This window comes from Chiroxiphia lanceolata, chromosome 1 (genome assembly GCF_009829145.1).
Source record: "Chiroxiphia lanceolata isolate bChiLan1 chromosome 1, bChiLan1.pri, whole genome shotgun sequence".
NCBI classification, from domain to species: Eukaryota; Metazoa; Chordata; class Aves; order Passeriformes; family Pipridae; genus Chiroxiphia; species Chiroxiphia lanceolata.
In genome coordinates, this window is record NC_045637.1 from 60,169,272 (window position 1) to 60,192,720 (window position 23,449).

The following is a 23,449-nucleotide window of genomic DNA, read 5'->3' on the forward strand; positions in this document are numbered from 1 at the left end:
TGAAGTGCAGTGAGTGAGGGAATACAAACTTTATGCATCTTCATGACTTATCTCAAATATTTAACCCAAAACTTCATAATTTAAAGAAGGATTTAGACAGTTGGAGTGTGGGATTAATGGCTTATATCCAAATCAGTGATTTGCAGAACTGTCATTTTCTTAGACATTAAGAGCTACAAAAAAAAAAAAAAATTAGTTCTAAATGTTTGGTTTCCTATAATAATAAAAATGAAAAGCCATCATTGCATTTTAAGTCATGTCAAGGCACATGCTACAGTTCTGTTGAAAGACCTTTGAATACATGAGAAACTTCTCAGCTTGAAAAGACTGTAACAAAGAGAGCAAAAATACTTGTCTGTAGGGAAAGTACTTTAAGTCTAAACCCTTATAAAATGGATAGGGAACTATTTTCCAAAGAAGTTGTAATCAAGTTTATAGCAGCTCAATCGGAGAGCCTGATCCAGTACTTGTGGATCTGTCTCAGCTGTTAGCAGGCTCAGTGCCTATGTGCAGGTGTTTAATTAAGATGTTCAGATAGAAACTAGTTTTCTAACCAAAGGCGCCAGTCTTGTAATTATCTGTCTTTCTGTTTTTGTGGAGTCACTATCACATTTTCCACAAAATTTTCACGACATGCAGAGCCTCAGTTCAATGGGCATCTGCTCTGGGCTCTTGAAGCAGGTGCTTTACCCTCGTTATAGTCAGTGGCACTTTGATAGAAGAGATGAGCTATGAAATATCTCACACTCCTCCCTAAGGAGGTCACTATCACGAAGACTTCGCAATGGTAACATCTGTTGGCACGAGATGCAACACTATTGTGAGTGTGTGTATATATATATGTTCATATATATGTATAAACAGTGGGTTCCTTTGTTTTTAAGCTATTTAAAAGCAACTTGTATTTGTCAAGAGAAGAACCTATCTGCTTGCTTTGGCCTTCTCCCAAATACACTTCAATGACAGAAGGACTGCAACAGAAAAATACTCCTAAGCCTTTCTTCAGAGGCTACAGCTCTGAGACACTCAGCTGAGATGCAGAAGCCAGTGAAGTGTCAAACTGAGTTAAATTTGTAGTACTCCAGACGCGTGCCTTGAAGGACACCATGCATACCACCACCTCAGCAACTCATGCCCTGCCTCTGCCAATTCCTGGACCTCACAGAAAGTTGGGAGGAGGCAACATGAAGACATGCATAAACAAAATACTGCACGGTTAGTGTCAGCTTCACCCTGTGAACTCAAAAAGTCAGTCACTGATGGGTCTGGGAATAACCATGAGTTATCAGCTGGATAAAAACCTCACCTGCAAGGAGAGCATTAATCACCCTAAGGGAACACTGATGCTATCTCACTGAGCAAAGCCACCTAAAGGATATCAAGATGGGAATAACCTCTTGCCATTGTTTCAGTGTGATTAATACCTGAAGATGTTTTTGCTTAATCATTAAGCAAAATGAATTTACAATGTTGCTCTTGGAAAAATAAGATAGTCTCCTATCCTAGCACTTAGGGCAGTGTACCGGAAAAGGTACTGGACAAGAACTTGTTTGTTTCTCTTACCACTTAAAGCCTGCGTGCTTGGAGCTCTGGGTACAGAGAGCCACCATGTGTTGAGAAGGCTCCATGTTACTGTTCTTCCTTTACAGAGTATCTCAAATCTTTTTGGCCCTGCTCCTGGAAGGTGCTGAGCATCATTGCTCCATAAAGAGGATTGGCCTTTGTGAAGCATGGTGAGATCTCTTGCCTAGATAAGGAGACCTTTTCTAAACCAATCTCCTTCCACTGACATACCCAGGTGTGATTATTGACATTCAGGTAACAACTACTAATTCAGGGTCTTGGGGGTCTTTGTCTCTCTACCAGCACAATCTCACTTCACTGCCTTACAAGCTCTTGCAGTCGGCAATATTGCTTAACTTGTGGTCCCAGGTTCTGGCATCAGTTGTGATTATTTTGAAAGACGATGGCTGGGAAATACTCTTCCAGCTGTGGTGTGAAGTGGGAAGGAGTGAAGAGGTGAAAGGGCTTGCTGCTGCTGGACAGGGAGCAGAGGTAGAAATACCTGCAGGGGAGAGAGATTTGGGGAATTGTGTGAAAGGGCCCCTCTATTCTACATTAATACTTTGAAGATACAGTGGTAAGTTATATTAAGGCAGCATATTGAGAAATGACAGCAAGCTGCAAGAATAACAAGGTGCCACTGATTATGACATTACAATATCATTCCCACATTTCTGCAGTACACCTTCAAGAAAAGAAAAATAGCTGGCTTGAGCTAGAGGTAGTTGCTTATACAGTGACAGGTAGCATTGAAAACCATGTAATTGATCTGTCAATGAAATATTGCTCCTAACAGCATATTTCTTACATATTTGCTCACTCAAACTTTAGATTGTAATTACTTAAGATACCTTTTTAATTAAGGTAACAATTAAAACGTGCTAATTCTGCTGAAGTGCCAGTGAAATGAAGTTGCTCTTGTTTGTACCATCACTTTGTAACCAGCTGAGGGCACTACCCTGATGTAGTAATAGAAACACAAAGTAGGAGACCATCTCTGTCCTAGATAGCTTAAATTTTCAAAGCAAAAGAGAAACGAAGACAGGGATGCTTTTTTTAACTCCCTCTATCCTATTTTTAGTTCTGCTCTTATTTTCTTTTAATCAATCTATTTCCTCCTCCTTAAACTCTGTATTCCAAAGAGTTGTCCATGCCAACACTCAGCCTAACTATTCGAGTTTCTTCTTTAATTTCTTGTAGTTAATAAGCTACCATCAAAGGGTGTTTTTATTAAGGAGATAAACCTGCCTACATTTAAAAATGCTTTGAAACAATGTTGGCAATGTTTATGATACTCCATAAATGGAATAATGATTACAAAAAAAATAAATCTCTTATATTGTGGACCCTAAACCTTGTCCCAAATTATAAGTTATGAAATAAGGGACATTTAGCAATGAAATAATAAGCTACAAGGTAATAATAGCTTTTTTTTCTTTTTCCACAATAGTATAGTTCCTCAGTAGTATTAAGTGATAAATAAACAAATAGTTGAATGACTGTATTTAGTAGACCTATTTTTAATCTCGCACTATTGTAGTTCAGGAATAACTCCAGTGTGAAACATTTAAAGTTAGGATAGATGAAGCCAGGGTTCATATAAAAATAGAATTGCTATATATAAATGTAAATAAACATTTAATTTCCCCTCAACTTTTGCATTACATTTGCAAAAAGGAGTTTTTACGCACTGATCGAATGAAGAACAAGTACTTAAAAGAAGGAAAGGTCTTTTTAGGGCTCCAAGACAGGACCTGGACCTGCCTTTGAAAACTGATGCTTATTATTGAATTTGACCATGGCAATAGAAGTTCTTTCAAAATGGACAGAGGACCCTAAGGACAGAAACTTGTGTGCAGACGCAAGCACCTAAAATTTGTTACAAGTTCAGCAGCCTTCTGGTACAGGAGAACTGGCAGCAAGAAGATGGTGAGGCTATCTACATGTAAGTCAATACAAGGCAAGTACAAGTACTGTACATCCCACAGTTCCTTCCAAAGAACCTTTTTACCATGAAAAGAGCAAGAGGTAACACAGTTGTCTTTCCACGAAGAACCTTTTTATACCAGTGTTTATCTGATTGCAAACAAATGTGCAGAAAATTTTCTTTGGTAAATAGTGAATTACTCCTCTACAGTGGGTACGAAGAGCAGTACTACTTCCTGGGAGAAATGCTTCTCCTCAACAGAAATGTATTCTTTCTTTTCCAGTTTTCAAGTCAAAGCAAAATCCATCTCTTTTCTCTAAGTCCTCCAAAATGCTACTGTAAAGCAGCAACACTAATCAGCAATGCTGAAGTGCTTTCTGGCACTGGGATTCCTGGTGGGATATTGGACTTCCAGGGAGAAAAGGAGGAGGAAAAGGAGAATGGAAAATTTCTCATGGCTTGATGTTTTAGTGATTTGGCCATTCTGCTTGGATTATTATATGATAGAGAAGCAGAAATTACCATCTAAACCAAAAATTAATCTTTAACTTAAAACTATTCCTTCGTTAACTGCAGAACTTATCAGTGAACTGAGATAAAAAGTCCAGTTCTGCAGCTGGAAGAGGAGATCTTTACAGTTCAGGCTCTCATCAGTAGCAATAAAGGCAGCTCCAAAACAAGAGCACAAAGAGATAGGGACTTCCGTGTTACGCATTGTCTGTATTACAGCAAAGCAGAATTAATAAACAGGGTTGGCTTGAACAAGGGCACGGCTAGTCATTACCATTCTGCAAAACACCCTTAATGTGACTTATATTGCAACAGTTTAACTTGTTTACTAAGTTTAACAGCTTACTTCCAACTGCTGGAAGTAGCACTGGGTGTTGCAGTGTCACCTCCCAGGAAGTGCCAGATCTTACCTATGCTTCCCACCAAACATTTTCATTGCTGTTACACGGTTTATTGAATTTGATATTATTTCTTTAATCATCTTCAAATGCAGTCAGCACTGTGATCTGCTGTTCATTCTCCTGCAGGTGTTTGGATCTCTGCAGCTCCTGGTCATTACAACAACAGTGTCAGCAAGTGGTCAGGACTGGACTCAAGAACTGTCACATGAAGAGTTATCATCCTGCTCCTCCTCCTCCTCCAAGGGTCTCACCTAGTCAGCTAGAGAGGTGACTAAGGCTTGATTGCCTGCTTCCACCAAAGGTATGCCACCTATCAATGAATGTTGTTAAAGGAAGTTAAATAACCCCATTCTCTGTTATCTTCCTTGACATGATTGCTTAGAGGGAATGTTCCTTTCAATGGAGTAATTGATTTGGTAAATTAATTCCTACTGCTGTACACATCCTTATTTCCTTTCATGTCAAATGTTCTTTAAGTTATTTGCAAACTGGGTGAATTCTGACTTTGTTTTCCTCTATGTTGGTTGCAAAACGTTCAGTTTTCTTTGGCACCCCTGCCCCTGCACACACCTGAAGTGCTGCATCCCAGGGAGAAAAGTCCATGAAGCACACACTTCAGGAGTGACAAGGAGGGCATCAAAGCACATTCAGGAGCTGCTTCTCACATGTTTATATGTTCAGTTGATATTTTATCAAAGAGTCATCCTAGTTAAAAAATCAACTCGGATTTCTTGTTAAATGACTGCCCAAGAACACTAAGTTTTCTTTTAACAGTGCTTAACGGGATGAGAGGAAGTGAGATACAAAATGTTCTTACTACTAAGGAATGAAGGAAGAGAAAATGCACGACTGACTGCCATACACTATTTCTAGAAATAGGTATACTACATTTTTCTATAAAGCAGCTACTGCTCCTTAAAATGACATCAAATAAAATACAATTGAAACTGAACACTGAAGTCTTTGTTTGATGTTCCCCGCACTCCTGGCTTTATTATCCTTTCAAATAATTTTTCCCCTCCTCATAACACTGAGCTATTTTAGCCTTGCCTGAAATCTTTCTACAGCTTTATTAAACTGAATCCCTTTTCCACATAAGCTTTTCCAGTTGCGATCCAAACGCTTTTGAGCAGCATTGTCTGTGTATTACTAGTGCATCACCATGAAGTTCCACCAGCTACTCCCCTCTCTCCCTCAAGTACAGCAAAACATAGCTGCTACCTCATTTCTTGTTTGAATTATTAATAATTTGTGCACTCTGCTAATCTGTATGTCCTCACATTCATTTTCCAAATGTTGCCACTGTTCATACTAACTTTTGTTTATGAAAGAGACTCTTTTTGTGATATTCTATAAGCTTTCTTGAACTTTGTCTGTTTCAAAAATATCATAGAATAATTTAAAATATCCCTAGAATATTTTGTTTGCTTTATTTTTTTTTCCTTCACGGCATTTTAGTTTCCTTGTTTTATTTTCTTAAACTGTTATATGCTAATGAAACATGATGAAGACATTTGTCTGCATCTTTCCAGGTCATTTGCACGTAACCAAGATAAAAAGAAAAGGATACCATCACCACTGCATATGTCCCCTGTATTAGCAGCCATTTTGTGATTCTGATATTAAAAGGTACGTGTTTATTCAAGTCACCATAAGGTGACAACTACATATATACATATATATATATATATATATATATATGTACACACTCATTCTTTTTAGAGTGGAAATGCATAGAATTCAGCAAAATTGAATATTTTATTAGAAAGAGGTAAAATCATATTGACTGGAGACACTGATACTTAAACCCATTGCATGAGTTTGGTTACTCTAGCAGTAATCTGTTCTGACCTGTGCTATGATGCTCCTTGTTCAATTGTGGCATAACCAAAATGTCTACTTTGTACATAACTGAACCTGGAGAAGCCTGTCTAGTTTTCTACAGTAGGGTTAAATGAGTGTGCATTCAGTGGCCTCTGTTGCAAATGTTTTCCTAACTGAGGTTTGGAAATGGAAAGGTATAAAGGATAAGTGAAATATGTGTGAAACTGAGGCATCCAGCAGCTTTGTGGTAAATGAAGATAATGGCCCTGAAGTCTCTCTAGACAAATATCTGATTAAATCCCTCACATGCTGGGATCTCTTGACTTGTCTGTTTGCAATGCCCATGGCAAAACTAGGTTTCATCCCATTTTTGGATCAGTGATCACACTGTACAATGCCCGTTCCTATCACTCTCTTCTGGAGGTGCGATGCCTTGCACTTTTTTGGAGCCCTTCACAAATGCATCTGTCGGGGTCCCATCCTCTCCTCAGCTTGTGTGGGAACCAGCTCCCCTCTGCAAGACGCAGCCCACAGGTGGAATACACTCTATCTGTCAAAAGGGCCGATGTGAAGATAACTTTGCTCTCTTGGAACCCACTGCTGGCTAAAGTGAGATTGAGCAACATCACACAAGCAGAGCCATTGCCTGGCCTCCCAAAAGCACACAGCAACAAAAAGAGAAGCAAACATAAATGGTCAGCTTTTACTTAATATTGATCAAGGAACCTTGGGCCCCTTTCAGACATGACCTGCAGTGTTTCGGCTCAGGTATCTTCCCGGGCACTGCCCAAGCAAGTGCCAGCATCTTGTCTGTGTCAGGGAAACTCAGTTCATCAGGGAACAGTTAGCACCATCCCAGTCTGGGACTCCTGGTCCTCTCTCCTCCATCCTGTGCAGCCTGGGAAGTTCTCCTGACCATTTCTGTGATCTTGCTCTTACTTCCTATTGTCCTCTGTAAAATGGACAGTTGCCAAATACTTGCAGCCACTTGCACAGTCCAAGGCTGGAAGAAATAGCCAGACTGGGGTGTTTAAGTCTGGGGTGCTTGTTGCAGAACTGTTGTTAAGCCTTACCCACAGAAGCTCAATCCAGAAATGACTACAATCTAAGCTATAAAAACCTCATCCTCCACCACATCTTTGTTGCTAAATCCCAGAAGCTGCTTTGTCTCTTTGGAAATGTCCTGATTTTTTTTCCATGCTGCCTCAAAAATTCCTGTAATAATCCCTTTTGCTTTAGGCCAAATTGCTGCTGCTGTGACTGGTGATGATAATATCTGAAGGGGATTGTTGATTAGATCCACCTCTTGGAGGTAGTGTTTACCTTTTTATGGAGAAAACAATGTGAGAAGAAAATGGTACTTTGATCACCACTTAAGATGGGGTTTCTTTTCCTCAGCATGTATTAGTATTTAAAAAATAGTTCTACATTTAAATAATATGCCTACATTTAATTTCTTCATCTTAAAAATTACACCCAAATTTAGATTTTCTTCTTTCAGTTAACAAGTCATCTCCATAGCAGTGCTTTGCAGCTTCGCTCTCCTGCAAAATCAGCATTTGATCACTTTCAATATTAGTGTTTCCAGTTTCAGGAAATGGACACTGAGGATAACATCTACTGTTACAGGCCTTCTCAAAGCTTTACTTCATAAAGTGAAGTAAACCTTGCAACCTTGCTTCTAAGGGAAGGTTGGAAAATGGGGCCCATCCTTCATACAGCCAGGATCTCCAGCCAAAATGAACAATGTTTCCCTCATCTTGTTCATCATGCTTGGGTTTTCAATCTTTCTTCTCTGTCAGAGAAACATAATTGAAATTATTAATATTACCATAGCCTATCACCTTAGTGATGCATCAAAGTTAAGGAATTATGGATGGACTTGGAACTACACATTTTGTTACCAGTATAGAATATTTTTAGAATAAAAGGTTTTGACCTTGGAGTCCATCCTATCACAGCCCAATACAGCAGCTATACTGAATTTAGCCCAACCAAGTATCTAACATTCAAGTATTACTCTACCAATTTAAGACACTACAGCAACAACTTCAAGGACACATGGAGGGGAAATTGCAGGAATGAAGAAAAACACACTTTAAAGTCTTATGTTTTTTTAAATCTTTACTTACCTTGTCAAAAACAAGATGGCAGAGAGCTTTGCAAGTACTAAATGCCTTCTGCGCTTATCAAGTGTTTCAGTATTGACACTGTTCTTATTTAAACACAAAAGCTATTTTTTCAGTATCAGGCTTGTTCTCCCTTATTCATGTAAAATATGCAATGTGTGCTAGTTAATTCATTTTTCTCCCTCCCTCTGGCAGCCAGGAGGGCCAATCATGTCCTGGGGTGCATCAGACAAAACATCACCAGCTGATCAAGAGAGGGGATTGTCCTGCTCTACTCTGCACTGGTGCAGCCTCACCTTGATTATAGTATGCAGTTTTGGGCACCACAATATAAGAAAGATATTAAGCTCTTAGAGAGTGTCCAAAGGAGGGCAGCAAGGATGGTGAAGGGCCTCGAGGGGAAGCCACAGGAGGAGCAGCTGAGGTTACTTGGTCTGTTGAGCCTGGAGAAGAGGAGAGCGAGGGGAGACCTCACTGCAGTCTACAACCTCCTTGTGAGGGAAAATGGAAGGGTAGGCACTGATCTCTTCTCTCTGGTGATCAGTGACCCAAGGAAATGGCCTGAAGTTGTGTCGGGGGGGGTTAGACTGAATATCAGGAAAAGGTTTTTCACCCAGAGAGTGGTTGGGCACTGGAACAGGCTCCCCAGGGAAGTGGTCACAGCACCAAGCCTGTCTGAGTTCAGGAACCGTCTGGACAATGCTCTCAGGTACATGGTGTGATTCTTGGAGTTATCCTGTGCAGGGCCAGGAATTGAACTCCATGATCCTTGTGGGTCCCTTCCAACTCAGAATGTTCTATGATTCTGGAAATGAAGAAAGAGAGATGAGTCCCCTGGGCTGTTGGTGTTGGGTGCAAGTCTTCCCAGAAAATTCAACTTGACATTTGTGCATTGAAAACTGATGCAACAAATGTTTCTTTAGAAAATATTTCCCCTAATTTACTTATAACTTAGAAACTGTAAAGCTGCTCACTCTTTGGTCGTTTTTTCAATTTTTCATTTCAGCAACTTGACTATGAGTCAATTGAAGGTTTTATGTGAAAAAATATTGCAGGTACCCTTTCTCCTGGATTGGAGAGATTAAATGAGACTTAAATAGGATCAACACTTTGTAATTGTCTATGCCTTCTAGCACTGAAAAGAAGTGCATGATGTCTGTAACATATTGAATTTTATCCTAAACTTTCAGATAGCATTCAGCTCACCCCTCCGTTGCTCACTAAGGCAGTAATGTCCTCCTCATCCACTTCAGCTCTGGAGATAGAGATCTTCCAGTACATTGATGCACATCAAAGTGATTTCATTGAGGTAGGAACTATATTGCCATGAAATGGTGAGTACAGAGCTGGTACCCCAGAGGCCTGTGCTCTATGTTCTGGAGAAGTGTTTGTCACTAAGGTAGTGAGCAGCATTCCAAGTCTGGCATCAAGAGTGCAACATGCACTTCACAAAGCAAGGCTGCAAGGGGATGGACTGTGCTGGGGACCCTAGTGGTGAAAGAGGGATTTGCATGGACTTCCACAAAAGAGATGGTTGTGGGCATCCTTTGAGCAGACGCAGAGAGAGGCTCCACTAAGCCAAAATGCATCGGCATGGTAGATGCAAGCCAGATAGGATGCTTGCTCTCTTGCTTTACATCAGAACTGATTGTTGTAGGTTTGCTCTTGACAAGGAGAGTAGTCTTGGTCCCGCTGGTTTGTGCTTTAATTTTTGTCAGCCCGCTGTGAAAAGGCAGTAACATAATTAGTCCAGTCAGTATCAGTTATGCTTTAAAGCTACGAGCACTTCTGAATCCTTACGAGGGCCCCTAAGGTAGCTCGTATACAATGCAATTCCTACAATGTAAACTAGTCAGCATCTACCTCCTCTTCCACTGGATTTTAAATCCATGGTTGATGATGTGAATGCCTAAGTGTGATCACCCTCCCTGTTTAGAAAATCAGGAATTCCAACCCTGGGGAAACATATAAGCAATTAATCTTTATTCTGAAACCTTAGAGCATCCACAGCATTGCTGTGATGATACATAAAGGAAACCATCTTCCAATGTGAGATTTCAGATGTCAAGGGCAAGACACTTTAACATTCTGGGTCATCTAACTGCATTTTTCTACCTGTGCAGAATCTTAAGGAATGGGTGGCTGTGGAAAGCGATTCTGTTCAACCAGATCTGAGGAAAGAAGTAGTACGAATGATGGCGTTGGCAGCAGACAGACTTGCAGCACTAGGAGCCACTGTCAATTCAGTAAACCTGGGGTCACATCAGGTGCTTGTCTGATTCTTGGATTTAAATCATCATATTTGCATGTGGTCTACCTATTGCATTCAGTGCTATGTATATGTATGTTATGGCATTATGATATTTTTGGTAGCTAGCTATCAATTTATCAGTAGTCCTATACTTACACGATATCTGCTGAAATCAGGCCCTCCCCAGACTGTCTGAGAACATACTTGGGAAGCACCAGACAATCCAAATGCAAATAGATGTTCTCTGCAGCAAGGAGTTTGATACTTTTAACTGGAGGGAAGCAGTTTGCAAAAGTAAAAGGACTGAGTATTTTACCAGAGCTTGTTTTCACATTTTTCTCAGTAGTGAAGCGTGGGCATTAATGCATCATTCATCACCGAAGTCTCTATATGAGAGAGGCAGATTTTGCAAGGAAAATATTGTCAGACAGAAAGGGTTATCTATCTAAAGTATCATCTTTGGTTTTGGGAGCTTCCAGCAAAGGATGCAAGCTATTTTCTTAATGATTGTTGGAAAGCAAAAACTAATCTCTGAGAAATCTTTGTCTTTAATTTACTTACCTTACCGTAGCTGGGGGCTCTTTTCTGCCCTGGGCAGACATTTCTACTCTAACAGGAATTCAAAAGTTCAATAATAGTGATTCCCTTTTCCTTTTTCTGAGGCTTCTGGGGAGGATTCTGAGAGTCTTAGCTCAAGGACCTTATAGTACAGCAACACTTTAATATTTCAGGTTATGTAGTTTCATAGTTTTAAAGAAAGCAACTGGGCCATAAGGAACTCTGTTCTGCACAGAGGTACATTACAGGATTAGTTTAGAGCCTTAACCTGTTTTCAAATCAGTCTGACATAGCTGCTGCTGCTTCCTGCCAGCAACACTTCATTTTGTTTCTATATTTGAGGCTATAGGCGTCCTGCTCTCTGTCTGTGCTGAAATCAAACCCCAAATTAATTTGTATGGCTTTTGATTATTTCAGTGTCACACCAGACTCTATAGCACGCATTCATGTCTGTCTTCTCCAGTGCTGGGAAGTAAGAATTTAGTAAGAAGGGCATTTTTGACAATAAAATGTTAGAAGAGCTTCATAAAGTCCTTGCAGAATATAAACAGGTGGAGAAAAAATCTTAGTTTCTCTAAATAGGTTAGAGCAGGATTCAGTCAAATTTGTGCACTTAATGGAATCAAAGCCAATTGAGTGTGTAGAAGTATTTTCAATACTGAGATTTCCAGGGCTTTTTGTACATTTATTTTCAGAGGGTTTTTTTTTTCCTTCATTGCTTTCTCCCCAGTTGCCTGATGGCCAGGACCTCCCACTGCCTCCTGTGATTCTTGGGGAACTGGGGAAGGATCCACAAAATCCCACCATATGTTTCTATGGTCATGTAGATGTGCAGCCTGCCAAAAAGGAAGATGGCTGGAACACTGACCCTTACACACTGACTGAAATCGATGGTGTGTACATAATTTTAATTTTTTAATCATTATTTGAATGCATGACTGAGATTCTGAGTGGGAGCGGGCGTCCTGTATATTTAACCAAAGCATGAGGAATTCTCCAGTGGAAATCTTGCCTAATATTTGGTGTGTAGGAGCCTCGGGACATTAAAGCTGCTTTATAGAGTGTTCAACAGAAGATCCATTTCTGCTTAAAAATTCTTGTTGGATTTCTGCATCAACCATTATCCTCCCTCACACCTCCTGCTCTTGCTTCATGCCACTTTAATACTTCCACCTGCCACACTGGAGGTAAAGAGCATTGGTGGTGGAAGAACATGAGCTTCCCTTTCCCCACCTGTAATGTAATCATCCTTCCACTGCAGTCAGCTAACTGAAGGAATAAAAATGACAAGGTCAGCAGACAAGTAAGACCTCAGAAATCCTGATTCCCAGGCCTATGCTATAAACATTAAGTCACCCTTTTTCATCAGCTGGGACCAATTCCAAACAGCCTTACTGGAGTAATTCTCCTGCCACCAGTGTACATTCAGTGTATCCAGTAGGGACTGCTGCAGAAGTTTATCGGTGTACATAAAACTGAAATCTGTCCCTATGTATAACTGTACGGTTGAGAAAGAAGTTACATACCTAGATTTGTAGCTTCATACTTCTGCCATGGCATTTATCTATAGGGTTTTTGCTGCTTGTTACCTGGTTTGGCTGATGTGTCTAGAAGTTGCATACTGTGCAAACTCTTCAGGCATATCTGGTATGAACAGTTTCTGAGGAAAAAAGTCAAGCTCAAAAATTGGCAGGCAACAGAAACCACAGTATGATGTAAATAAAGTAAGGAAATGAAAAAAAAGTGCACTAGTCCATTGGGAAGCACCTGAACACTCATCACCATATCTAAAATGAGTCAATGAAATCCTGGATCTTTCGACACTTCACTTTGCTTCACTTCACCTCACTTCACACATCACTACAGCTTCTGTGGCAACTGGAATTTTCTGATTACATTGAAGTAATGCTTAAAAACATCCTTCTTTTCTTTTTAAGGTAACCTCTATGGGCGTGGAGCAACAGACAATAAGGGACCTGTCTTAGCTTGGATAAATGCCGTGGAAACATTTAGAGCCTTGAAACTAGTAGGTATTAATGAGGACTCCATTATTATTGTTAATTATTATTATTATTTATTATTATTTGTTATTACTATTTATTATATCTCTGGAGGGATGTATTTGCATTCCTGTGAGTTAGACAATACATCTTTGACCCAACAGAGTAAACACATTTTGAAATATTAGCTTATTTCTACTGCAACATTTAGGCAACTGGTTTCACTCCAGTAAGAATTTTTCCTTAAGCATTTCTATTTTGAACAATCTGTATGCAATGTAAATACAGTATTGCTGCCATTGCTCTGCAGAGGAAAATCCATGGGGAAGCATTCAACATATATTGCATACATCACATAGCTTTGATACCCTATTCTCTTCAGAGCTTTTAAAATGGTAAAATAACAGATATCACAGAATGTTCATGAAGACTCCTCTCTGCTGTTACATTCTGCTGATCCTTGGTTTTGTCTGCCTACAAGGTATCTTCACTTTATGTGTCTGTATGAAGAGAATAATTATCTAAAAATGCTCTTATATAAGGGGCCGTTATGTCATCAATGGATTAATTAAAGGAAATGCTTTGAATGGGTGCATTAACCAAGTACCAATACAATCATTCAGAGACTGACATATCCTAAGGACAAACATTTGCCTATATTATTACAATGACCAATATAGTCATCTTCAAATCATTTAATAATTTTGGGATACCTGCATCCCCAATACAAAGCTAAACCAATATATATTTTAAACTTATAACTTGGTTAACTAGTGTCCTTTAAGGTGAATTTGTACTATGTGTTCTTTTAGAGTGCTGAGGAACAGTTTTGTGTCGAGGAACAGTTTTGTGCCGTTTTTATGACTTTGTGGCACAAATTGAGCATTAAGTCTTGGTTTTTTTTAAAGTCCTCTTGCAAGGTTCTGGAAAGCACATTTTTCTTGCATCTATAGTACTGACTAGACCTCGGTGTCTCTAAAGTGCTAGCAAACACACATGTTATTTGCCTAAAGAGTAGTTGTTGTAAGTAGATATGGTTGTGGGTCTGACATTATGCATCTTTCCAGTTTTTCAAATCACTATGTAGCTATTTGGACATTTTAACAAGCAAGCAAAAAGAAATCTTTGTCTTTTGAAGCCTTTCTAGAAAACACCAAGGCCATCAAACAATATTCATGAACAGTTTGTTTCTAAAATTTTTGTGTCTGGTCAATGAACCATCAGTGACACAAGTTCATTTAATTTTACACATTTGTTCTTGCCTTTAATCTGAGCATTGAATCAAAAGACAAAACATCTTAAAACCTGTAATGAGAAAGTGAGTTGTAACAGGAAACTAAGTTGAAATTCATATCCCCTACAGATGTGTCAGCGTTTCCAACTCCGACTATTCCATAATAAAGGTTTTCCTATCTACTCTTGGAAATGCATCCTTATCAACCAGCAGGCATGCAAATTCATGAGTGCTAAAAGGACAGTTATAGTAGAATCAGTGGCAACATTTTTATCACCATGTAAATCTGGTGATAGACAACACGCTGGTGTTACGACCCGCCCCAGAAAAAGGGGGGAGGGGGTAACCCAGGTTCTTATCAATAATTCCCTTGGGGTGGATTAGAGTGAAACGACACTGAATAATCAGTGTTTGAAAACATATATAGGTAGGGTTTATTTTAAACATATATAGGTTCATTTTAACAATTTTTTTGAACAGGCATTTTGGGTCTCATCATCTATATCATCTATAACAATATGGCATAGAGATAACTTCTGGGGGGGAAAATGCATAAGGGAGAGAAAGGAAAGACAAGATAAGGGTAAGGGAGAGTAAGGGAAAGAAAAGAGTGGAAAGATGTCTACAGTCACTGCCCATGGGTGACACCATCCAGCGATGAAACTCGGTAGTTGCAGCTTCCATGTCTGTCAGTTGAAGTGGTGGCCTTGATTCATTGGGGGTGAAGGAGGGAAGCTCCCACACTCAAAGAAGTTATGAGTTATTATCTCCATGGTTAGTGTCACAGGCCATGTCATGAGCCTCCAACATCTCCTGGGCCTGCAAAGAGTTTCTGTGTGGGGCCTTGTAAAAGGCTTTTTCCCGCCTTTTAAGATTGGCGGGGGGGGGGGGGGGGGGGGGGGATGGGTTTTGATGGGCCATCAGAGGTATAATGCAAAAGTCCTGCAGAAGCCTGCAAAAGTCCCTTGGCAATCCTAGAATGCATAAATCGTGAACCCATTCAGTCTCTGACAGCTGGGAAAACCACAGCAGTGGTTCCTGCATGGGCAGTAAGAGTGGAAATACAAGAGGCAGGAAGTATTGTGTGAAAATGCAACTGTTATTACACAGTTAGAATTTCCAAAGCCTTTAGAGTATTGAATAGCCCTGAGAGAAAGCCCAATGAAACATTCCAGAAAATTTTCTGAAAAAAAAACACACAAAAAAGATATCACTCTCCTTCAAAGCCAAGAAGTACATAAAAACATGAGGAAAAGAACAAATTTTTCTGGGAACCTATATGTGTCTATCACTGGATGTTCTACTGAAGCAAGATACATATCCTACATCCTTCTTTTCTTAACACAATGTTACATCAAGCCAGTCTGCTCCTATTTTAAAGTTTATTTTTTTGATTTTTGAAAATGCTTTTTTCTCACCCAGACTTTTCTAATATTAATTTAGGCTATGCCAGTGAACTTCAGGTTCGTAATAGAAGGCATGGAAGAAGCAGGGTCCTCGGGGCTAGAAAACTTACTTGAAGAAGAAAACCAGCACTTTTTCTCTGATGTTGATTACATTGTAATTTCGGACAACCTCTGGCTCAGCAACAAGGAGCCTGCCCTTACATATGGGAGTCGGGGAAATGCCTGCTTCTTTGTGGAGGTAAAGGACACAGGTTCATTTGAACTGAGCCTCTGACAGGGAGCAGTGATGTAGCCATAATTACATCTACGTGCAGAGAACGACTGAGGGAAAGCTTAATATTTACAATTACAGAGCTTTCTTCTGCATCCCTTTTGGCTTCTACAGATTTCCCCCCTCATTTCAGTTCAATTAGCCCTATTTACTTCCATTAACTTCTCTTCAATCATCATCTCTCCACTTACCTATCTCTCCTTGATCCCTTTCCTATTCCATTACTCTCCTGCCACTCTTCCACTCTCTTCTCATCCTCCTCTCTGCACATCAACTCTGTTCTCTTGCAGCATCATCCCTACACACCCCCCCTCCAACTCTCTCTAAAACCATTTCTTCTGCTGCTCTGCCCTTTTGCAGCAGATACTGCTTTGTGCAATGAATCTGCCTAAAGGAACCCAGTTTATTTGGATGTTTGGGTTTAAAAGCCACACAAGATTTTTGTAAGCATTGACAAGAGTGAATAAAAGTGCACTGTAGCCAATGTGCTATATTTAGCAGCCAACGTGAGCTACTGTAAAATGAGGAGCAGAAATTTCTCATCTGGAAATGCTTCCTGATGAAGCATAAAAGGAATTCAGAGAGAAGATTACAGAACTCGAGAACTAAAGGAAAATCTGCATTAACCTTTATGTCTGAAAAAGAATGAATTTTTTTTTTTTAACCAAAAGAGCCTTGTCAGCCTTGATTCAATTCTTCTAAATCCTGGTTAAGAAAAATGATGCTATTAGAACATCAAAAATGATCTCTGCCTGCTACTAGACAGTTGGATGTAATGAGGTTTTGAGAAAAATAAAGAAGTTCGTTGCAGGAAAATATTTTATGATAAACTCAAGTATGAAAATGTGCCTGGAAAAAACTCAATAACCCAAATGCCTCTATTCTAAAGCCATATGATTCAAGAGACCTATAAATTTTTATTTGTTGCAATTTGGAATTAAAGTTGGACATATATTCTTAATATAAAACAATTAAGATACATTCTTGCCTTTGTTATGAAGATTTTGCATTAAATAAAAAAGATAGATACCTTAAAGAATTTATTCTCCAATGTTAGAAACAGTAATATGCAACTGTTTCACTTATGATGTATTTAATCTTACTGAAGCAAAAGAGGGAATAGAGGGGAATCCTTATGGTTGTGCACTGGAACAGGCTCCCCAGAGAAGTGGTAACAGCATCAAGCCTGACAGAGTTCAAGAAGCATTTGGATGATACTCTCAGGCCCATGGTGTGACTCTTGGGGATGGTCTGGGCAGGGCTAAGGGTTGGACTTGATCATCCTTGTGGGTCCTTCCAACTCAGCATAATCTATCATTCTGTGAAATGTGTAAGTGCTATAGACAGCTGAATTTCTCTCTCTAGTGGTTGACAACAGAGCTCCATTTCTCTTTACCAAAGTGTATTGCTCCTGACATGATGTTTTCCATGTTTTCCATTTTATAAATAGAAACAAATAATCATTTCTATTCATTTGTGGTCTCATTTAAAAAACAGAAACCACCAGTCTCTGTGGACAACAAACACTCAGAAGAATAAGGTGATGAGTGTTTATGTGTAACCAGTGTTTTTGGTACAGGTTGAATGTGGCAGAAAGGACCTTCACTCTGGAACTTTTGGAGGCATCATTCATGAACCGTTGATGGATCTGATAGCTCTGCTGGGTAATAACACACACCACTGCTTGGGAGTAACTGGGAAGCAGTGGCTAGGGATCAACCTAACAAAGATCAGTACCATGTTTAATTTATCTGAATAAGGCAAGTCTAATTGAAGGAAGATTTCCAAACCTCGACATACCTATGGTGACAGCAGCTGAGGAAGGGAACATCCTCAGTAAGGCCAGGACTTCAAACATGTTAAGCTGATGTCAGTCATGTGTCAGTTAAGAACATTTAAGGATTGCTGGCAAGTTTAATACACACACATATAACAAAACCTGGCTTTTTAATGATGATTAGTGTCTCGGGATGATGTTTTCATGTCAGAAGCTGGGCTGACATACCACACACTATACACAAACAGCATCTCAGTAGTTTTCTTAATAAATACAAAAATACATCGAGTTTGATGGATGCAAACAGTTGTTAGTTGTTGGGTTTACTAATTTGGTAAAGAGCTAGGTAGAAGCAAAAAGGTGTTACTGTTGTCAAGTGGAAGAAATAGGTTCCATTTGTACTGATATCTCTATCTCATTTTGTAGACAGCCTTGTGGATCCCACAGGTCGTATTCAGATCCCTGGAATCTATGACAGTGTTGCTGCCCTGAGAGAGGAGGAGAGGAAATTATACAAGTCGATTGAATTTGATCTAGAGGAGCATAAAAATAACAGTGGTGTGAAAAAATTCATCTTTGGCACCAAGGTAACAAAAAATCTGTATATAAATACTCTGCAGAAAGAATTTAAATCACTCATTTGTAGCATTTATGTATAAAGCCAAACTGAAAGATATTTTCAGTCAATGGCAAACTCAGAATAAAATAAAGTAGCACTGAGAAGTAAAAGGTAAATAAAATTAGTCTGCTGAAGATATGAGGCACTGCATCTGGGGAAAGTGACATGAAAGATGAATAATCAATGAAAAGGAATAATGCAAAACTAACAGTATTGCTCTCCCTTCATTGCCTACCCCTTCTCTCCCGTCAAGCCTAACCAGCCAAACAAAATAAGCATAAAATGTCTGTATTTAGGTTACATAGTAGGAAAGAAGTTGTATTCAGCTCTGAAAAACAGGAGGCAGTGTTAGGCAGATATGTTTTGCGTGGGTTTTATTTGTTTAACACAGATTTTGATGTCTGCCAAAAAAAGCACCCGAAGCTATAAGCCTCTCCTTACCAGCAAATTAAAAATTATATTCTAAATAAAAACCAGCAGGTAAAGGTTGGCTTCGAAACATCTCTCTCCACAAGAGTGGGAGCTGGGGGAAAGGAGTGATACATTTTTTTATCACTAATATAATTATACTGGTATAAGATGTATTAACGTGGATGCTTTTATTTCCATGAAAAAGCTTCCACGCTAGCTAAAGCTAGACTGTAATAATCAGTAATACAAAAGTATAATGTAACTACACCATCTGAGTTTTGATACTTTACCTATATGAGGATGAACTGGTGCAAATTTTATGTGTAGATAAAGATCTAATCTCAAAACAGGAGTAGAAGGAAAGCAGCAGCACCTTGAGGTTCTGCATGAAGACCAGTTAATAATTCATATATTTCTCCTATCTTCCTTAGAATAATAATTTTCTTTCCCCTCTCCATCTTATCCAGAAAAACTTGGTTACTGAAAATTATCATCTTACCTATTGTATTATTTAATGTTTATTAGTAGAATTTCTTCACTGATATCATCTAGGAGAGGTCTGGCTGAATGGTTTTTCCCATGATTAGTTCTGGGATAAACAAACAGTCAGATCAGAACTTGTTCTGATTCTACTTTGCACTAGAAAAATTTACTATCAAGATACTTTAAGATAATGCTCCATTTCTCTAATTTGGCATGAAAAATTGTTATCATCCAAATCTTTCTATGACTTAAAGTAGTAGTATTTTTTTTAATGAAAATATATGTGCATGGGTTTAAATTAAAAATCAAACATCTTTAAAATACAGAGGTCTCCAAATACAAATTTTAGGATGGTAAAAGCCTGTTTCTTCACATTAGTTTATATAAATTGTGAATGGCTCAGTGTTATCCGTTATATTTTCAAAGAAAATTCTTTTTGAAGGAAGAAATACTTCTACACCTGTGGCGTTACCCTTCTCTCTCTATTCATGGGATTGAAGGAGCTTTTCATGAACCAGGAATTAAAACGGTCATTCCAGCAAAAGTAATTGGCAAATTCTCAATTCGTCAGGTCCCCCACATGGACCTTTCGGTTGTGAAACAACAGGTAAGAGACAAACCTTTTCTTTGGCCTCTCTTGTGTAAACTAAATCCCTCTTAGCACCTCACAAATTTTGACTTGCAGTAAACTGAATGTTTCTAGCACTGATTTGTTTCCAAGAGAAGTGGGAATGTGGGTATAACCTTGAGTTTCAGGAAAATGAAAGCTTCTGAGTGCAAAGTGTTTTCTCTGCAGGTGGTGGAACACTTGAAGGCTGTCTTTTCCAACAGGAACAGTCCAAACAAACTGAAAGTATCTATGCCTTTGGCTTCAAAGCCCTGGCTTGCTGATGTTAATGATCTATCATATAAAGCAGCAAGAAGGGCAATAAATACAGGTGTGTTCCTTCTTTTTTTTTTTCACTTCCTAATGTGTCTGCAGGTGTGCAGGGGAATTTCCTCATCAACAGAGAAAAAGAGATTTCCCAATTCAGTGCTACAGCCACTTACCCCTATAATCTCATTGATTTTGATAGAACAAGTCAGCAACATCTTTCACACCTTGCTAAACTGGGGCATGTTTAATAGGAGTAGCCAAAAGACGTCATTTACTTATTTTTGTGCTGATAGGAAACCAGAGGTTTGTAGAGTGCAGCTGATTTGTGAAACCAGTTGGCTACACACTCAAAACCATTTCTACTTAGAAGCTCTTAGTATCAGCTATCTGCTTAAATATATGGTAACAGAAAAAAAGCACTTTGATTTCATTTAATCATTAATTCTTTCTTCCCATGTATTTCAGTTTTTGGAGAAGACCCAGATTTTATTTGTGATGGTTCAAAAATTCCTGTGGCCAGAATGTTCCAGACCATTATGCAGAAAAGTGTGATAATGCTTCCAATTGGAGCAGCTGATGATGGGGAGCACTCTCAGAATGAGAAAATAAGCAGGTGTCCTTTATTTGTCTGTTTGTGTTGTTAGAGAAGGGAGGAGAACTGAAGTCCCTTGGTACCCATGAATGACCATGGCTGGATGGGAAGCTTTGCTGTGCATTTGACAGTCCAAAACTCCTGTCTCCAGCAAACTTTTCGCTATGTTAAGTAGAAAGCAAAATTCCCAATCTGTCGTATACTGCTATATGCTTTTCATTGACTGTCTACACAGTCTTCAAACACATCACACTGGCAATTTTCATTTCACTGGCAATGAAACTTGCCTCTAGTCTGAAAGATGGTGATATGGATGGGCACTCTTCTGTCACAGCATCCATTTTGAAGCATGTGAGTTGTAGATATGCAGGTTCATGGCTATGTAAAAATTTTGATGGTTTTCTGTATAAATGGCTATAAAGATATATCTATATTTCAGGGACCAAAACTAGTGTAATTATATAAAACATAGCTTAAAGTGGCACAAATAGCCACTGCTCATTCTTCGAAGCACCATGGCAAGACACTATTCAACATGTTGCCTGAACACTTGTGCAGCTTCCAAGTCTGCTCATGCTAAAATGCAGAAACTGGAGAATACTACAGTAATTCTCAAATTGCTTTCTGTTTCCCCTCATTACAACCTCAACACTTATGGCTACAGAAAACAGCAATTTGGGGATGTAACACTGGAAAAATTTTCAGAAGCGACTCCTTCAGAGGAGTACCAAATTGAAGGATGTCCAGGATTTCTGTGCACTGGGTCCTTTTTTGGGGTTACCAATCTTGCAAATTCCTCTGAAGACTGAAAACTTCACTAGATTATGTTGCTAATTCTAAGAGCAGAACAGCCTGATAGGACTTCATTGTCTTTTTTTTTCCTTCTTCACAGACACAACTATATTAAGGGAACCAAATTCTTTGCAGCCTTTTTCCTGGAGATATCGAAGCTACATTGGCACTTACATGAAACTTCCCACACAGAAACTAACAACTGATAGAGCATCACAAGAAAACCAGCAAAGCATTTTTTTAGTCCTAAACTTTCTAACTGCCTGATCTGGAAAAACATAAATCACATATTCAGTGGGTAAGAATTGGTGGAAAAAAAAATAAATGCCTTGCTATTACTTGGCATACTTCTAAATGGCATGCATCTGTGATATGGTCAATCAAGTGATCTTATCCCTAATCCTATAAAATAGGGTTAGGGATAATCCATTCTTGCTGAATGGAAGATGTTATCTTTTAGTTTCAAAATTCAGAACAAAGGGAATTTTTACATCTGTGTTATTAAAATTATTTCTGTTTTGTAGTATGACCATCTTCATGCTGCCTAGCTTATATTCCAGTTTCTGAATATAAGCAATACACAACTCTGTAGTTTCCTCCTAATTATATACAAAATTTCATTTATGTAATTCTTTGAAGAAAGATCCACTACCCAATTAATCTCTTCCCTGTCCTTCACAGAAGGCTTTAAGTAGGGAAATGCAATAGAATCAGTTTGTTGAATTTGATATGAAGACTTGCCTATTAATATCTATTTATGAGTATAATCACTGAGGTCAATAAAACTGCAGTAGTAAATAAACATTTCCAGGTCTGGATTCTGCCTTTCTTTTCATCCAAATCTCCTCTTACTGTGCTGTGAGCGGTTTTAAGACTCATTAAATCACATTTCCCTCATGGATTTGTACAGTAGAAAAAAGATTTTGTAATCATCTGTTCTGGCCAAAGTCTATCCTCAAAAGGTTTTTTTTTCACCCAATTAGCAACTGTTTGTTGTTAATTACTTTCAAAGAATCAGTTTACATTGATGATTAAACCAAATGCAAATTATATATTTTGAAATGGAAACACTACCTGAGAGCTCTGTTTGCTGTTTAGGCAAAACATCCAGCACAAAGCACCCAATTCAAATCTAGATTTTTTTAACTTTAAAATGTGATTTTTACTCTAATGTAGTTAATTCGCACACAACCAGACCAACTGAACCAGTTGTGTTATCCCTACTGTTCAAAAAATGACATTATTAAATTACAGAAATTAGTTGGGATCCTTCCTTTCTCTCCTGCTACCTCCTTGCAAAACCCCTCAAGAATAAAGATGTAGATGTGTAATCTATAGAAGAGAATATTGTACTGCATATAACTTATATGAATAGATAATGTAGGAAGTTATTTGGACAAAAACCTTGGTTGAATTAAAAAACATAAATAAATATGCTTCTGATTTTCAGTAGGTCCAATGAAATTCCTAGGAGAAGTGCATAAAAGTAGCTGGCCTTTTAAGACATCTGGAAACAGTTATAATCCAGGCTGCTTAGGTTTCAAATCACATTCTCAATAAACACCCATTTTCAGACCTACTTGGGGCTGTGAGACTCACAGTTCAGCTGTAAGAACTGATTATGGATGCTGGCTGCTGGCCGTGTTCAAGGGGAAGAGAAGGACTCTGCTCAGTCTCCTACTCATGTTGGCACTGCAGACTGCATAACTGCAGTGTAACTTTTCACCCTCATGTCAAGAGAGAAGACTCCAAGACAAGGACCAAAAGCCCAAAGGTCAGAAGATTCTGGTTCGTGCATCATCAGCTTGTAGAACAAGTCCTCTG

The 23,449-nt window shown here is 38.8% G+C and overlaps 1 protein-coding gene across 1 annotated transcript; it reads left to right on the plus strand.

Moving 5' to 3' along the window:
* The first annotated feature begins 1,633 nt into the window (after positions 1 to 1,633).
* Positions 1,634 to 21,858, plus strand: CNDP1 (carnosine dipeptidase 1). The gene is made up of 14 exons (XM_032694928.1): positions 1,634 to 1,818; positions 4,528 to 4,702; positions 5,934 to 6,030; positions 9,556 to 9,663; positions 10,478 to 10,621; positions 11,894 to 12,056; positions 13,101 to 13,189; positions 15,841 to 16,041; positions 17,654 to 17,738; positions 18,278 to 18,438; positions 19,807 to 19,971; positions 20,161 to 20,302; positions 20,707 to 20,854; positions 21,726 to 21,858. Exons 4-14 carry the CDS (start codon positions 9,586 to 9,588, stop codon positions 21,829 to 21,831), a joined length of 1,482 nt encoding a protein of 493 aa, XP_032550819.1. The 5' UTR covers positions 1,634 to 1,818; positions 4,528 to 4,702; positions 5,934 to 6,030; positions 9,556 to 9,585; the 3' UTR covers positions 21,832 to 21,858.
* The last annotated feature ends 1,591 nt before the right edge of the window (positions 21,859 to 23,449 follow it).

Coding starts and splice junctions, on each gene's coding strand:
- CNDP1 (XM_032694928.1), top strand. CDS start 9,586: ATGTCCTCCTCATCCACTTCAGCTCTGGAGATAGAGATCTTCCAGTAC. Junction 16,042..17,653: donor ATGCCTGCTTCTTTGTGGAG/GTAAAGGACACA, acceptor TTTTTGGTACAG/GTTGAATGTGGCAGAAAGGA. Junction 18,439..19,806: donor AATTCATCTTTGGCACCAAG/GTAACAAAAAAT, acceptor TTCTTTTTGAAG/GAAGAAATACTTCTACACCT.